This window comes from Thermoascus crustaceus (assembly GCF_041956765.1).
Source record: "Thermoascus crustaceus strain CBS 181.67 unplaced genomic scaffold VTN00scaffold_1, whole genome shotgun sequence".
NCBI lineage: Eukaryota > Fungi > Ascomycota > Eurotiomycetes > Eurotiales > Thermoascaceae > Thermoascus > Thermoascus crustaceus.
In genome coordinates, this window is record NW_027192527.1 from 5628367 (window position 1) to 5644644 (window position 16278).

Genomic DNA, 16278 nt, shown 5'->3' on the forward strand with positions numbered 1-16278 from the left:
TTCATACCCGGTGTGATGTTCGCCCAGACCGTCTTAGATCCTCCAGGTCTTTGGCGTGTATTACGCTCGGGCCTTAGAAAACATCCAAATCAATATGAGCACTTCGAGTCTTTACGAGCCAGATGAAGACGAAGAGGTGTCTGATTCTGATACTGGGTTCTCCATTCGCAGATCCAGCTTTCCGGCTTCTTCCCCGCGTCTCCAGGGGCTTAAGCTCTCCTCACCGTCTGAGTCGGATGAAGAGAACGTGCAATCTGGACCGCAACCTAGAACGGGTAGAGGACCACTGTCCAAACTACAGGATAGACGAAAAAAGGCGCTGAAGTTAACAACGCAGTCAATTGACGAATACCGTGGAATCCTGGATGAGCTACTTGACGACATCTCGTCGGGACCCAAGTTCGACAATGAGGATAGACATAATGTCACCCAGAATGGAATCGTCACGTGGACGCCCAGGGAGAAGGAGACCTTCTTTAACGTTTTGGCAAGGAAAGGCAAGAACGGTGTCCAAGAGATTGCAGATGCTATTGGGACGAAGACAAGACTAGAGGTCCAAGACTATCTAAACCTACTCCACAAGGGTCTGGAATACCGACATCTCCAGGAGCGCCATAGCAGAACGATCGTCCTTGGTGACGTTCCAGCTGCAGCAGAGATCAGTGAAAAATGCTGTCAGGCTCTGGATGAGATTGCCGAATTTCTGTCCATAGAGCAGCGGATCGCGGAAGATAAAGCTGGAAAGAGCAAGCATAATGACTTCTGGATCATCACACGTGAGAAGGCTGAACAGGTAGAGGAGCAGCTGGAAACCGAGGGGGAAGAGACTTTTGTTTCCACATCAGACTCAAGCATATTCCTCGCTGCTAGCTTACTTAATATCAGGAAATGGATCCAGATGTCCGAACGTTTCTTCATGAATTTCGGAGGGTCAAGAATCGAGGACAACTGGGTGAACATAGCCTTTGAGGACGAGACTCCATCAGTTACTTGCGATGCCTTCAGTGACTTCTATGCCATTGCTGTTAGCGTCACTCGACGCTTGGTCCAGTCCGCTCTCTTCTTCGCCATGTCAAGGATCCGCAACATGAAAAGCTATGGCAGCCGTCAAAAGTCAAAATTAGTGAGGACCCGCGATATCAGGGCGGCGCTTGACGTGCTGAACATGAAGCATAATAGCTCCGAATTCTGGATCGGCGTGGCACGGAGATGCAGTCTAGACGTTGCGGACATACGTCACCGAAAGGGCTGGAAAGCTGGTTACATGAGTTACGACCAGGTCGAAGATGCACTGTCCGGCAGAGTCCTATTTCCGACGGAGGTATCTCACGAGGAGACGAGAGTCTCTCGCCAGCCATCCGAGAAGGAGGTGGATGACGACATCTCGGATGAATCCTATGTGGAGGACTTGGAAGGGGAAGAAGAGGATAGTGACGATAACTTGTCGGACGTTCGGTCTCATTATTCTTCAGTCCGTCCATCACCTGCTCCGATGTCCGAGGAAGAACCGCCTTCAGATCAAGAGGAGATCCACGCCGAATACGTCGATCAACAGGCAAGCAAAAACGAAGAGCTCCGCATCTGGAAACTTCTCAACCGCCCTGTACCGCCATCTTTCGATCCACCAGTCAAAACAGAAGACGAGGACCCAGTTGCGTCGCGTAAACCGACCGGTGAGCGCAAGACGAAGGAAGAGCTGATGGACTGGCGCGACCGGATACTCTACCGAAGCGAGTGGGAGGAGTACGGGCATGAAGTATTCGAAATAAACGAGGACCTTGCAGAACATCGGAGGAAGAGGCGCCGCATCGAGGCACAAGAGCTGGCCGCACCAACGTGGTCAGACTTCAGGTATTCCAGTCTTGAGCCTGAACGGAGCGATCACTACGACGAGGAAATCAACACCGAGGACGATCAGGACGTGGGGTCCGATCAAGATCAGCAATTTGATCGTAACGACGGAGATATGGATCTAGATGAGGGCTCAAGATCACGTCCTGATGTAAACGAGCACACGAGAGCGGATTCCGAAGACCGAATCCGAGAAGAGGGCGAGGAAGGCGGAGAAGACTATCAAGGGGAAGAAGACACATACCAACACGAAAACCAGTCATCGCCCAACTCCGACGAAAACCTACCCATCGAACCGCATCACCGTCACAGAGACAGGGCATCTTAATTGAATGTGAGAAATAGTTTAGGGCTATCTAGAATAATCATAATATGACGCGACATGATATGATACTATAATTTCAGAAAAGGGAAGCATTTCAGCGCCATCTGTTGACAGTTGATAGCAACCTTGTACAATACAAGCCAGACCAACCACCTATGATTAGGGATCCAGACGTCCTAGAATGCGTTTAGGCACCAGGTAACCAACCCAATAGACAACTGGTGGTTAAGGAGGCAAGTCTTAACAGCAGCTACTATATGACCTACCAACTTCACTTTAAAGCGCTATACAGAGCCATGGGAAAGAGACACTAGATACCATAAACATTCCAAGGGACCTAACAATAACTAGGCACATTATGGTACATTTTACGACAGAAGCGGGTAGGAAGAAAAGATAAAGGTAAGGAAAAGACGCTAGACTATGCTGCACTACTAGTATCTTTCCTTTCCCGCCTTTTCCAAGGAAAGGGCGTCAACACTGGGCAAAGACATAAAACGGTTTCCATCGCCAAGTGTTCATACTAGTCGTGTGATAAACAATTTCGTGGGAACTTTGCACTTTTCCTACCTGCCTTAGCGAAGATGAAGTCTCCGAGAGTACAAAGGAATTTCATAAGAATTTGGAAGAAAAAGAAAATGAAAACCTTCCAACCGTCTCTGGTGCCTCCCAATAGCAAAAAAGAGAAAAAAGGAAAAAAGTAGATAACTATCACAGACGCAGGAACTCTAACTCCCAACATTTGCGCCTTCCTCATAGCTGACTAGATAAAAGAGACATCCCGATATCGAAGCCTATCCTCTAATTAGGACCTCGGACTCTTTTCGCCGATTTCGCTCAGGATATTTGTACAGTACACATACGAATCAAGGCACACTTAGCCCTCGTGTTCATCCCACTTTCCCTTACAGATCAAGAGTCTTGAAATCCGCACCAGCCTCGGCACTCAAAGGTTGAGTGCCAGTCCTCGCATCTGCGCCCGCAGGCTGGAAGTTGTAGCGGTTACCGAGACCAGCAGTGGCAGCATCAGCAATTATAGCGTCTGCCTCCTCACCAGGCCCCTTGAGGCTGGCAGCATGCAGTGCATCCTGGACCTCCTTGACTCTCTTCTTGAACGCCATTCGGTCGAGGAAGAGCTGCTGTCGAGCCAGCTCGAGCTCTCTGCGCTCCGCCTCGATGATCTCTTCCATTTCATTGAACTGCGCCAACTTGATCTCAAACTTCTGGAGAGTGATGTTAACGGCAGCAGAGACCAAACGCGTCATCTCCCGTTCCTCGTGCGATGCCAGAGCTCCAGCACGCGCGGCAGAGGCGCCAAGAGCAACAGTCGCAAGAGAAGGACGTTTGTCGGCTGCTCCACCCTGGACGACAGTTGGGGTGTCCGGTTCGTGAGTATCGATGTCCATAGACTCCTCCGTTTTCATCCCCTCGCCTTCCTTCTCTTTGCCCTTGTCCTGGGCCTTCTCAGCACCAGCTTTCTCAATCTGCTTCCTAAGTTCCCGACGGATCTCTTGTACAGAGCGTCCAGCCGCAGCTGCTGCCACCGCCGGCTCCGCCATCTGTGCCAAGAATGAGACAACAGACAGGACAGGGTTATCAAGTTGGCTGACTGGTTCTCTGCCGTTGAGAGCGCGCATAGTGGAGTCGGTGGTTCCGGGCAAGTCTTCGAGGTATTTGTCTTCAATCTCCAGCTGAAGGAACTTCATCACACACTCTTCCCTTGTCCTTGTTCCAACGTGGTCGGCAATCTGCTGCCAGTTGTCGTCAAAATTCTCCAGACCCTCGAGAAGCAGCACGAGCTCCGAATCCGACCATGGAGCATCCTTATCAGGAATATTGGTGTACGGCTTCTCCTCAAGCTTCACGAAGTCCGAAGCGCGGTGGCTAGCCGGCATCCTGCCCTGCAGGAAACAGTTTGGACAGAGATCATACTTTGTATCCGGTGCATTAGGATTAGCAGTAGCGGGAGTGGATTTAGCATAGTGGAATCGTAGACGCGTGCAGTCAATAGCGCAGGAGAAGCAGTTGAATCTCTTCCTCGGCTCTCGAGCAGCGCTTTCCATCGCCTTCGTCGAAGCATCAGCCGTGGCACCGTTGGCCGCGGCGGTTTCTCCATTAGTCTGCTTTTCCTTGTCCTCAGCAGGGGTGATCTCTTTGCCTTTGTCATCGTAAATATTGCGACGAATTTCAAGGTTGAGATCGGATTTGGGAGCAGGAGTAGCAGAAGCTGCACGGTCCGTTGCCGCCAGAGGCTTTCCAGGAGTAACGAACGTATTAGGGCCGGGCTGGAAAGGCTGCAGTCCGCGAGGAGTATCGGCCGTGACCCTGAAGTGACCAGTGAAAGGAGGACCGATGTTCGACGGGCGCGTCTGAGGATCGACCTGTGGAAATGCTTAGCACGGACCGCTGCCAGATGATGGGACCAGAACCAGTCTTACCTGATAGTTAATCAATCCCCACTGTTCGAGGAAGGAGTGAACACGCATGATGGCGCAAACATCTCCAGCCAGGTTTCGCCGGCAGGCGGTTACTGTCAAGTACTCAACCGGGTTGAGTCGGTAGGTGTTGATCATGAAGTCTCGGTAGTCCTTGTAGACCGCGGGGGTCTTGCTTCGGTTGCGACCGTTGAAGAACTCTGCCAGGGCCTTCTTTTCTATGGGGTGGATCGTGTGCATATCGAACCACGAGGTATAGCTGGGAAGAATGATAGCATGTGTTTGGGAGACAAGATGTGAGCGCGCAGAATCTTCGACTGATGACTTGGCCTGCGCAGGCTGCTCATCAGCAGCCCCGTCTGCAGGAGGCTGCGATGCGGGAGCCTCTGCATTTCCATCTGTAATGTTGTCCTCCTTTCTTGCGCTTGCTTCAGTGCCACCCATCTCCTCGTCCTCTGGCTCGGCGTCTTCGTTCTGAGGCCGTGGAGATGCTGGAGCATCCATGGGGTTGTCCGATAGCGCGGAGTTCTCACTCTTTTTCACAGGAGATTGTTGACGCGACTGCGATCCTAGACAAAGACAGAATGTCAGCAGTCAAGAAGCCATGCACCAATTCTTTATTACAATAAGGTGTGCACCATACCGGATGCGTGACTGGAAGTGCCAGTGGCGTCGGCCTGCGCATCCTGGGCAGCAGCAGCTGCCTGGCCATCATCCACAGCACCGCTCGGAACTACAGGGTTCTCATCCATTGTGGCACGTTGAAATCGGGATGGAACTCGAGGCGCAGACGATGGAGACGGTCTCCTTGCCTGTGTTAAGAGGCGTCGATGCTCCTTGGAAGGTGGGGTGCGTGCGCAGTCTCAAGAGGACTGCACTGTAGAAGATGCAATCACCTGGCACCTGAAACAGAAGTGAAAGAAGCCGGGTATGTCGTTCTTAGATGCAGCGTGCACCGGTGATGGCGCTGGTCACGATCTGTCGCGAACACGGATGGGATGCTTCTCTCCCAAAAACTCGCGCGGCTGCCGAGCCTCATAGCGCTAACCATATATGGAATAGCCTAGCCACAGCTCTCCAGCTCCGGCCGAACCCCGCGAACATCCATCGGGGCCTTGCAAGCTGGAAAAGATCCATGTTTCGCACATAGAGTTCTAAACGATGGCCAGAAACTACTGCTGTTTGATCTGGAAGTCTACTAACTACTCATTTTCAGCATACGTCTGTCGGAAACATCCATACACCCTGATATCCTGGCAGAAAGATGTACACTGACCGACACCTCGAGGTGGCTAGGTCAACGCTTGTGTATTATGCTTCGTATGATGTTTTGCTCGTTGCAATCATGTTGTAACTTCATATTATGAGTTTATATACTGCATGCAAACCACATTAAATGTATCCTTCATTTCGCAGCCGCGGCTTTCGCATCAGCCTTCACTTTTAGAACCTTCGCCACAGCAGGACGCGCCTTAATCTTTTCCAGCCAAGCGCTCAAATTGGGAAACTCCTTCGCGATATCGATCCCGTCGCCCGCAAACCACGAGACGAGGTCGAACCATGGGAAGAATGCGACGTCGGCATAGGTATATTTGCCACCAACCAGCCACTCCTTTCCTTCTAGAGTTCTGTTGATTACACCAGATACCCGGCGTACTTCATTCACGTAGCGTTCTCGAGCACTCTGGAGCTTTTCATGGTGGTACATCGTGAACCACACTGCCTGGCCGAAGTATGGACCTTGGCCGGACATCTGGTAGTGAAGCCACTGCTTGGCGTGGAAGTAATCCTGAGTGCCAGCCGTGAAACTGATATTCTTCTCTTTGTCGTACGTCTCCACGAGGTACTCGATGATGGCACCGGACTCCCACATGGTGATACCAGTGTTCGGATCTTCGATGGCAGGGACACGCCCGTTGATGTTGATCTTTTCGTATGGGGGTTGCTTCATCTCGGGAAATTCAATGTTCTTGATTTCGTATGGGACATTGAGCTCTTCGAGGACCATGGCCACCTTCCAAGGGTTGGGGCCGGTGACATGACCCCAAAGCGTAATCGGCTTGAGAGATGCCATTTTTATCGTCGAGATGTAAGTTTGGAGGAGATTTGAATTGGGTTCTTTGATGGTATAATGAAGGATGATCGTAAAATCCAGAGTAGGGCTTGCTTTATATCAACAAGATATCCGAGGTAACTAGGGAAAGTATTATATATTTATTACTCAGAAGGACCCCACCACGCTCGTAAATATGAAACTGCGTAGCCAAGACAACGACCCCGGCAGTCTAAGTAGAGTTGCCGGATGCCGAACTGCTGCTATATCCAACAGCTTCAATTCCCTGACATATCATCGTGCCAAATTTGTCCACGCGCGGTAGGAGAACCTTGGAGGTATCCAGAAATGCGGAGAAGAGCAAAACAGGCCCCTAGCGATGTGGTTTGAACTTAAATAACATCCCCATCTTCAATTTCTTCCCATGATGGGATGAACTAATCCAATAAATTTCCGAGTAATGAGATTTGCAGCAGCTCAGTGTCCACCCACCAGATCAGGCAGCAATATGAAGTCAAACATATGTACCACAAGATCATCATAACCTATGTTAGGGATGTATCTGTGTCTGAATGTTTCACAGAATCAATGTATCACGTGATATGAATTAATAATGGACGGCAAGTAGCATATCCCATCTGCCGATGTACTCGCCGATAGTGGGAAAATTCAAAACAGTGGTTGGGAAGGACCTGCAAGACCAAAGATTCGAGCCTTCGAGGACTGTTAGCTGTATGAAGCGTGCATGGCAATGATATCATATGGCCCGCTGCTACTCGGGGAGTCATGATATGGTGTCAACAAATTCCGATGTAGCGAAGAACAGTGAATCCAATAACGATAAAGCCGCGAGAAAGGAATAACAGCGGAGAGAGAGCGGGGTGTATTCTTCGCCGCAGAGCAAAGGCCATGGTATCTAGGCCCCACAGGGATGTCCTTCATGCAATTCATCCATATGACAGAAACAGTATCACTGTTGTCATGACAAGCAGAAACATGCGTAAGTCTCGTTCATAGGGTCCCAGATCAAAAGCCATCATTGTCCCAGCGAATCGTCATCAGTTCAATTTGTCCTTCATCAAGTAACGGCGCTCTTGAGAGAGGGTCGAGAACGAAAATAAGACTCGTTCCAAGGCATATTCAATTGGACACAATACATCAAGACATTGGTCATGTTCCAAGGGTCTATCGATTGCCTTGTCGACATATAAGAGGCCGTCTTTGAGCTTTGAAGTCAAAAGGATGCTCTTCTTGACTCCACCTACCATGTCGGTAGCGGCCCCGGGGTTCTCAAGACGCCGTGTATGGGCAAAAGCCCGTAGTTATGTGAACCGATAAGGACTAGCGCGTCGACACGCCCAACGCGTGCTCCGCGTGTCGGAGAACCAACAACTCCGTATCGCGGACATTCGAATACTACCAAGGCAAGTCATTTGTTGATAGGTGCAATGGGTCAATTATTATAATGAAATCTCAATATTTTTAATGGCGGTCTCGTCGCCTCCGTCACTTCCATCGTCATTCGACCCTGCCATCCACCTGCATTCAGAACCGCCGGATAACGCGCTACCTACCAATCACCTTTCCGAATCCTTTTCCGACGATTTAGAAGCGTTGCACCTCCACCGTCTGGAACAGACGCGAAAGGGTATTGTCGTACAGCATCGTGCCTGGAACTTATCGGATGTCTTTCGTAGCGACGACGATATAACACCTGGTATGCAAACCGTATCTATGCCCGTATATGCTCTTCTGCAATGCAGATGTTGGAGTAGGTTAGAGACAGGCAATCTGACGTTACTGCAGATACTCCAACGAAATCTCGCTCTGCTCTACGAAAGAAGGAAAGACAACCAAGCGCTGCAATACCCTCCTCCCCACATACCGTGAAGATGCCCTTGATCTCATCCCCTGTTGTTTTCCCTCCGAGCTCGTCGCCGCCCATGGAGCAAAAGAGGAAGCTCGGAGAGTCCTTCGAACCCAAGGAACCCAAAAGGCAGAAGGTGATTGGTGGATTTGTGGATGATGATAACGATGACGATATGGACGCTCTGCGAGACGCGGAGCTGCAGAGCGAGTTTGCGCTTCAAGAGCAGATCTTGGAACAGCAGCCGCCAGAAGTCTCTGCGGCGCTGTCGTTTTCTCTATCTGAACCAAGTGTCTCGCGTCCCCCTATTTCAAGTCAGGGTTCCCTGTCATTTGACATTCCCCGTCCATCAGCACGTACGCAAGGCACGTTTCATATCAAAACATGCACTGGGAAGGTCCATAGCGTTCAGATGAAGGAACGGTCAGCTCCGGTGTCTTACGAAAGGCTTGTTGCCAGTCGGTCATCAACTGCTCCCGGACGAGCTCAGAAAAGCTACTATGGGATTGAGATCCACAAGCTCCTGGATGACGCTGCAAGGGAGACAAAAGAAGAAGCTGCTTTACGAGAGAGTCGTCATACAACGGTGAAGCCGTCTATTGAAACCTCCCTTGAAGATCGACCCAGGAAGAAAACAGTCATGTGGACTGAGAAATACCGAGCTCGTAAATTTACTGATCTCATTGGAGATGAGCGCACCCACCGATCTGTCTTACGCTGGTTGAAGGGATGGGACCCCATTGTGTTTCCTGGTTTGGCCAGGTCAAAGCCAAAACGAACCGGGAAGGAAGAGGAGGAACAAATCCATCGAAAAGTTCTGCTCTTGACTGGCCCTCCCGGACTAGGCAAGACGACTCTAGCTCATGTCTGTGCCAGACAAGCAGGATATGAAGTCTTGGAGATAAATGCCAGTGATGAGCGGAGCAGAGACGTCGTCAACCGCAGGATTAGAGACTCAGTTGGGACGGAAAATGTGAAGAGTATGAATGTCGACTCCGGAGGTAACAAGGGCCGCAAGGTGGGACGACCCATATGTGTCATCGTGGATGAGGTCGACGGGGTTGTCAGCGGCTCTGGAGGAGGTGGGGAAGGAGGATTTATGAAGGCATTGATCGATCTTGTCATGCTTGACCAGAAAAATTCCTCCCGCGGTACGGAACAAACCACAAAGAGCGGACGAAAAAGGAAGGGTGATAATTTTCGTCTTCTGCGTCCTCTGATCCTGATTTGCAATGACGTTTATCACCCAAGTCTCCGACCCCTGAGAGCTTCGACCATTGCTGAAATTATCCACGTCCGGCAGGCACCATTGGAGAACGTGGTTGACCGTATGAAGGCTGTTTTTAACAAGGAAGGTATCCAATGTGACAACGACGGGGTGAGGAAGCTTTGCGAGGCATCCTGGGGGTTGACGAGTCGGAGGGACAGAAACTCTCGCAATCGTGGAGCCGGCGAAGGAGATATACGTAGTGTCCTCGTGGCAGCTGAATGGATAGCCCACAAGTTAAGGGCGGCGGGCTCTGGATCTTCTCAAAAATTGACCAGGAGCTGGCTTGAGCAGAATGTTCTCGATGTCTCATCACAGGACGGCTCAAAAGGCCTGGGTCGAGGGGGAGTACGTGAGATCGTCGAGCGAGTCTTCATGGACGGAGCCGGTTTTCCAGATGCGCCAGTCGGCACCGAGTCCTTCCAGGATCCCTTTTCCGGAGAGAAGGTAAAGACGCCAGTTGGTGTTGCAGACATTCGAAAGCGCCATGCTATCAACAGACTGCGCGAAATGGTTGACACCAGCGGCGAGTACGATCGCTGTGTTACCGAGTGTTTCGCCGCCTATCCGACCCAAACCTATCAGGACGACACGCTCCTTTCTAAGCCAAACTCTGCTTATGATTGGCTCTATTTCCACGATGCAATGTCGTCCAAGGTGTTTTCGAACCAGGACTGGGAACTCACGCCATACCTAAGCCAATCAGTCGTGGCATTCCACCATTTATTTGCGTCCTCCAACAGACATAACCGGATGGCAGAGAAAGATGATATTGACGGTGAGGAGGAAGAGGAGCATCCTTTTTCGGGGCTGAAGGCAGACTTCGCGGCTTTCGAGGCTCAGAAACAGAACCGTGCTATACTGCAGAGCTTCCAATCCTCCTTCTCTGCGTCGTTAATTAGAATGTTCCGCTCGATGGACAGCGTGGCAACAGATCTGGTTCCGAACCTCGTACGGATGTTGTCCCCCGACATAAAACCAGTGGTTGTTGGAGGCAGCGGAAATCAGGGAAGTGTCGCTAGTGTTCGAAAGGAGAGCGAACGTTTCCTTGTACAATCAGCGGTCAGAGTTATGACTGGAATGGGGGTAACTTTCGAGAAGACACGAGTGGAGAAAGAAGGTGCGCATGGCGGATGGATTTATAGAATGGAGCCGTAAGTTTGAACTCTCAACAGGCCGTACCATCGAGACAGACTGGTGATTGACTAACCTATCTATCAACAGACCTCTCGACACTCTAAACACCTTCGCGAAAGTGAAAGGGACCTCACTCGCTTCCGCGGGCTCTGCACCCGTGCGTTACGCCGTCCGCCAGGTCCTGGACCAAGAATACCGCAAGGAGACATTGAAGAAGCAGTCTGAAGCTTCGCAGCTGAAATACTCCAAGTCCGGCAGCAGCAAGTCCAAGCAGCGCGGTGGCGATGACGGGGAAGCAGATAAGGAAAACGGCGGTAGCACATCCCCCAACGGTCCGGTCAAGCGTGACTTCTTCGGTCGGATCATCAACGAGGCCACGGCGACAGCGGGCAAGAAGAAGGACAAGGAAAAAGATGCCGCTGAGATTGAGAAGGGGAAGAAGATCGAGTCCCAGAAGAGCGAGAGGAAGGTCTGGGTCACGTACCACGAGGGGTTCTCGAACGCAGTGCGCAAGCCGATCTCGATGAGCGAGTTGCTGGCTGGGTTATGATTATGACTTGTGACATCTGTTCATTGATGTATGTACTGTACGTAGATACCTAGTACACTGAGCGTTTGTGTTTAAATGATGGGTCTTATGTCTACGATTTTCTGCATCCATACTTCTCACTCGGGTATAGACGGGACTAGCACCGGTATATTTGTTTCTCAAGTACATCTTCCAACCAATTCGACATCCAACCAGGTTGTACGCAGTGAACCCAGAAATATACTCAAGATCTTTCAACTAATTGTGTTTCCTACGATTCCTTATTCTTCTCCACTTCGCTTAATGCGCCTATTCCTTGACCACACCTCTCCAAAATTTTTTGGTGTAGCTCTAAAACATGCAAGAATCGTGGCTTTTCGAGGCAATGTGGGCTGTAAAATTAATTTTCATCTTCCCCTCCGGGGCCGATGGCATTCTCCGGATCTGCTGCGCCGATGCCGTGGTAATAGCCGTCAGGGAATGGTACACCTAATTCGCATTAGCTAGAACTCTAATAGATTGAAGCATTGTTAACGATCGACTCAGTTCCTACCTAGGTACGGGTGAACTAGAAAGCCCGGCTTCATCATGTCGACCGAGCGCTCTTTTTGCCATTGATAAAGTGCGTCCCAATTTTTACATTCGTGCACATTTTGGAAGTCCGCTGCAGGGTACTTGCTGGTTGGCTCCCAGGTCATAGTAATCATGGATATATCCGCGTGGCACATCACACTCTGCCTTAGAATCTCCAGACAATGATCTACCCCAGGTCAGATCATCTCAACTAGTCAAGTTGAAGGAGAGAGAAAGATAGCCTACCTGTATGAAGCCAATTGAGACGTCGGTCTTCGGCAGAAATGTTAGCAAAGTAGTAATCTTGGTGCCAGAATTGACGAAGACGTTTCTTGAAGATTGTTAGCACCCCTTAAGCCTGAAACATGGCAGACATTATACAAACAATGCAATGCAGCTCATGCACGACGCTCAACTCAACCCAATATTTGTCTTCTTCCCCAGGAATTGGGATAGAGGTTTTGTTGATCTTCCGGAGCTCCTCTCCTGAGACCCAGACATTAGAGTCTGCTCCTGATCAGTCTTAATCCTATGACAGAAGAGTTAGGAGAGCTTACATTGCAAGAGCTCTTTCCATGCCTTGTCAAGCTCAGGACTGGGTTCTCCCTGGTACGGGCTTACAATTCGAAGTTGGCCCTCTGGTAATGATTAGTGACAAAAGAATCACAATGGAATGCAGGTGTACGAACGGAATTCCCTTGCCTCCATCTTTACGGCTTCTTGTGCGGGTGCTTGGAGCCAGTCAGCCAAGTGAAACTTGCGAAATGCGGTCAGCCTCCTTCGACGGCCGATACATACAGTAAACGAGGTGCTCTTGTTGTTGGATTTTTCTGCGTTCAATTCCAACCAAGGAAAGAAAAGCCAACGTGTAGCATATTAAAACAACCAAATGCACTCCAGGTAGAATCCACCGTCTCCAAGGCCGATTTCTTTCGACGGGCATTCCCTCCCTACTAAGAAGACCTTCCGTCATCGACATGACGCTACTTGAATCATGATAGTCCTCATCTCCCGGTAGTTTCTCGAACTTTGGATCCATGTTGTTTGTTCTCCAGAATCCTAGCTTCTTGATCCACATTGTCGTAGCGCAAAGCGTATGGGAATTCAGAATTTAGGTGAAGGGAGCAGACATCAGACTCATCTCAAATAATTTACAGAAGGCTACAGACCTTTAAATAACATTTGAGACTAACTTCCGTGGTGCGCAATGGAGACCTAGGCACGTCGAAGGAGAATAGTGACCAGCTAATTCCTATCCGTCAGCATAATCGGAGAATGCAGGGCAGCGTCACATCTCAGCTTGCAGGCCTCCATAAAACAGGAGAATCATGCATTAGTGAGGCTACTGAGGCAATTTTGCCATTTGTAGCCTCTATCTAAACAGGTAAGCCTTTATCTACGGCAAATTACAGGCTGGTTGTCAGCATTATTCGTCAACCTTGCAGGGTTACGCAATATCGAGACTGTGAAGTATATGTAGTAGCATACATAAAGCCCCATCGTCATAAATGCTTACATTGATCGTCAGTCAAGCCTCCAGGAGTCTGCATACCCCTCATCAGTTTCTTCCTTTTCTCTTCTTTGTACGAAAGGTTTGAATTTAGCCATTTCCAGATTTTAGAATGCAGCTCCCTTGCAAGAGTCATCTCCCTCTTTTCTTTTGACTCTCTGATATGTAGAATCACATTTACAATTACCTCGATACAGGATAGAAAGATAAGACTCGCAGTCTCTAATGGCCTTGAAGCGCTTTTCAAGCCATATTTCTGCGCTCCTAGCTGGCGACATGCAGACATGGATCCTCCTTCATGTAAATGTGAGGTCATTCTAGTATATCGTGGCAAGGGAATGTTGCATTCTGAGATGGTGTGAATTTCACGTACTTTAGGAATAAGGGAGAATAACCGATGGATAAGCCGCAGGAGGTAATTTTGCTATTGGTGTTACCTAAATCCAGACTCCCGCATTAGGTTATGCATCTATAGAATACTGTAGACCAGATGTAAATCTCAACCAAGGCAATCCACTCGCTTGCGAATGATACGCTACGATCTGACAAAGCCCCACCATGAATGCAGCTTACTCTTGGACGCCTAATAATGCTTAGTTTTTCAGTGGCCAATCCAAAGCCTTTGTAAGATCTTCACGCTCCTGCTTGGCTGTTTCCCTAATCTAGTGTAATCGCTGATTTCTCTCAGATAAAAGTAGTATAAAAGCTTCTCTAAATCCGCTCTAAACCCACTCCAAATCCACTCTGAAGTAAACTATCAATTTGAACTCAGAAAAAAAAGCTTGCTATTCCACCTTTCAGAATGTCACCCAAAACTTATACCCTACTCTTGGCCCTCTTGGTTTCACAGGTTGCTGCTGTACCTATCTCAACATACGGTATGTGTGTGCCCACAGAATGAATAAACAACCTTTTCTAATTAGATGAAGGCCATACGAGCAATGTTGTATCTCGAGACATTGCCAACACGGGTCATTCCTGGGTAGCTGGTACTGTCAAGCGCGGCAACGATGCTGACGATGCCTACCACACCATTACTCCCCACGAGAAGCGCGGTGACGATGCTGACGATGCCTATCACACCATTACTCCTCATGACAAGCGCGGTGACGATGCTGACGATGCTTATCACACCATTACTCCCCATGGACACTAGTCCTTTTCATGAAATATTCAAATTCTGTGAAGCGGCTCAGTGAGGAAAACTGAAGAGCCATGGGCTGAATTATAATGTAATTAATCTCAAAGATTATCATGATGGATATAGTGTTCGAGGCACGAGGAGAATGGGTGCACTTAAACTGACGTGCGCGATCACCCGTGACATAGAAAAGAAAAAAAGAAAAAAAACCTAACATTGAACTTTCCCCCCCCCCCTGACATAAAATTCATCTTATATTTGAAAAAGAAATATATATTCAAATCAATCATGCGCTTGGGGTTCTCAAATCCAGCTATCGTTGAAATGGAATTCTCTGACCCTTTATCAAGGACAAAGCTTATTGTGTCCCATATCTTCCATGGTTTCATGGTGTTGTATTGACTCAATATCTCAGTGGAGGAAGATATAGAATACCGCCCTTGTAGGCGCGAGATGATGACTTCAACTGTGAGGAGCAAGGACTTTTGGGGAGACCTGAGGTTCGACGATGCAATATCATGGGAAGCCTCTTTGGAGGTAATTAGGGGATGATTTGGCTTAGGCTATCTTCTCATGCTTTTCTTGGAGGCCCAATGTCAGTTCGAAATATGGACTTAGTCGGGACGTTTTCAGCCGTCCATCGTCTGCTCAGGGGACTGCTCTATCTGGGGAGAAAGTAATAGCCTGGGTGAATGCGATGATCATGAAGCAAATAGGCAAAAATACATGCCTCGCTATCAAACTTTCGATTGAATCAGATTAGTTCCCTGTTTCTGGGGGGGGGGGGCGAAAAAAATTAAGAAGAAGAAGAAGAAGAAAGGAAAGAAAAGAAAAGAAAAGTACAATCTCAGGCCAAGCCAAATTAACCCCTTTTGATCTACCGGCTCATTTGTATGTCCAACCCATTTCATCGCACTATATCCCCCCTTTTTCAGGAGTGGAAGGAGTAAACACCATTCCCATATTCACCCAGTTCGGTCGTTGAAGAAAGAACCGGCCAATTAATCAACTAGAGTACCTGAACTCCTGTTGAATTATAAGGCACCAATCTCTGAGAAAAGCAAACTGGTAGTGTTGCCTTTTTGTTGGATAACTCCTCGCCACACCAAAAACGAAAAGAGAAAACGATGTAATTCGTCACAATGTCATGTGTTGAAACATAAACCGAAACCAAAATAAAAAAATAATGAGAAAGAAAAAAAATCTATTTCAAAGCAAAATAACTAGCCTTGGCCTCATTACGCAGTTCCTTCTCCTGCGAGGGGGATAGTTTCTTCTTGTCTTTGGCTTTGGGAGATGTACTTGTCCTTGATGATGATGGCGACGAGGGCTTCGACGATGATGATTTCTTCGTCAATAGTGATGAGAACAAGTCGTAGCCCTTCAGGGTAGATGCAGTAGAGGAGCAAGAGGATCCCGTGTATGTTGAGGCTGTAGTGCTGCTGCGGCTGCGAGTGGAAGAGGCATCGTTATTCTTCTTAAAGAACTTTAAGGAGGAGGAGAAGGAGGAGGAGGTAGTTGTGGTATTATTGTTGCTGTTGCTGGAGAAGCTCATGGTTGGCGAAGATATGACGGTATCTGGCTGGATTC

General features: G+C 48.9%; 7 protein-coding genes across 7 annotated transcripts; 3 read left to right on the plus strand and 4 right to left on the minus strand.

The window, feature by feature from the left end:
- Positions 1 to 94: 94 nt before the first annotated feature.
- Positions 95 to 2179, plus strand: VTN00DRAFT_2032 (uncharacterized protein; the record flags this gene model as incomplete). The annotated part of the gene is made up of 1 exon (XM_069428206.1): positions 95 to 2179. The coding sequence occupies one exon, from the start codon at positions 95 to 97 to the stop codon at positions 2177 to 2179; it is 2085 nt and encodes a 694-aa protein (XP_069292734.1).
- Positions 2180 to 3081: 902 nt separating this feature from the next.
- On the minus strand, positions 3082 to 5363 carry VTN00DRAFT_2033 (uncharacterized protein; the record flags this gene model as incomplete). The annotated part of the gene is made up of 3 exons (XM_069428207.1): positions 3082 to 4557; positions 4615 to 5180; positions 5255 to 5363. The coding sequence occupies 3 exons, from the start codon at positions 5361 to 5363 to the stop codon at positions 3082 to 3084; spliced, it is 2151 nt and encodes a 716-aa protein (XP_069292735.1).
- A 653-nt stretch (positions 5364 to 6016) lies between these two features.
- Positions 6017 to 6685, minus strand: VTN00DRAFT_2034 (uncharacterized protein; the record flags this gene model as incomplete). Its single annotated transcript, XM_069428208.1, has 1 exon — positions 6017 to 6685. One exon carries the CDS (start codon positions 6683 to 6685, stop codon positions 6017 to 6019), a length of 669 nt encoding a protein of 222 aa, XP_069292736.1.
- Positions 6686 to 8149: 1464 nt separating this feature from the next.
- On the plus strand, positions 8150 to 11485 carry VTN00DRAFT_2035 (uncharacterized protein; the record flags this gene model as incomplete). The annotated part of the gene is made up of 3 exons (XM_069428209.1): positions 8150 to 8381; positions 8471 to 10952; positions 11023 to 11485. 3 exons carry the CDS (start codon positions 8150 to 8152, stop codon positions 11483 to 11485), a joined length of 3177 nt encoding a protein of 1058 aa, XP_069292737.1.
- Positions 11486 to 11864: 379 nt separating this feature from the next.
- Positions 11865 to 13115, minus strand: VTN00DRAFT_2036 (uncharacterized protein; the record flags this gene model as incomplete). The annotated part of the gene is made up of 7 exons (XM_069428210.1): positions 11865 to 11953; positions 12105 to 12224; positions 12284 to 12368; positions 12423 to 12544; positions 12595 to 12675; positions 12727 to 12768; positions 12992 to 13115. 7 exons carry the CDS (start codon positions 13113 to 13115, stop codon positions 11865 to 11867), a joined length of 663 nt encoding a protein of 220 aa, XP_069292738.1.
- A 1234-nt stretch (positions 13116 to 14349) lies between these two features.
- Positions 14350 to 14703, plus strand: VTN00DRAFT_2037 (uncharacterized protein; the record flags this gene model as incomplete). Its single annotated transcript, XM_069428211.1, has 2 exons — positions 14350 to 14425; positions 14534 to 14703. 2 exons carry the CDS (start codon positions 14350 to 14352, stop codon positions 14701 to 14703), a joined length of 246 nt encoding a protein of 81 aa, XP_069292739.1.
- A 1189-nt stretch (positions 14704 to 15892) lies between these two features.
- Positions 15893 to 16243, minus strand: VTN00DRAFT_2038 (uncharacterized protein; the record flags this gene model as incomplete). The annotated part of the gene is made up of 1 exon (XM_069428212.1): positions 15893 to 16243. The coding sequence occupies one exon, from the start codon at positions 16241 to 16243 to the stop codon at positions 15893 to 15895; it is 351 nt and encodes a 116-aa protein (XP_069292740.1).
- Between the last annotated feature and the right edge of the window lie 35 nt (positions 16244 to 16278).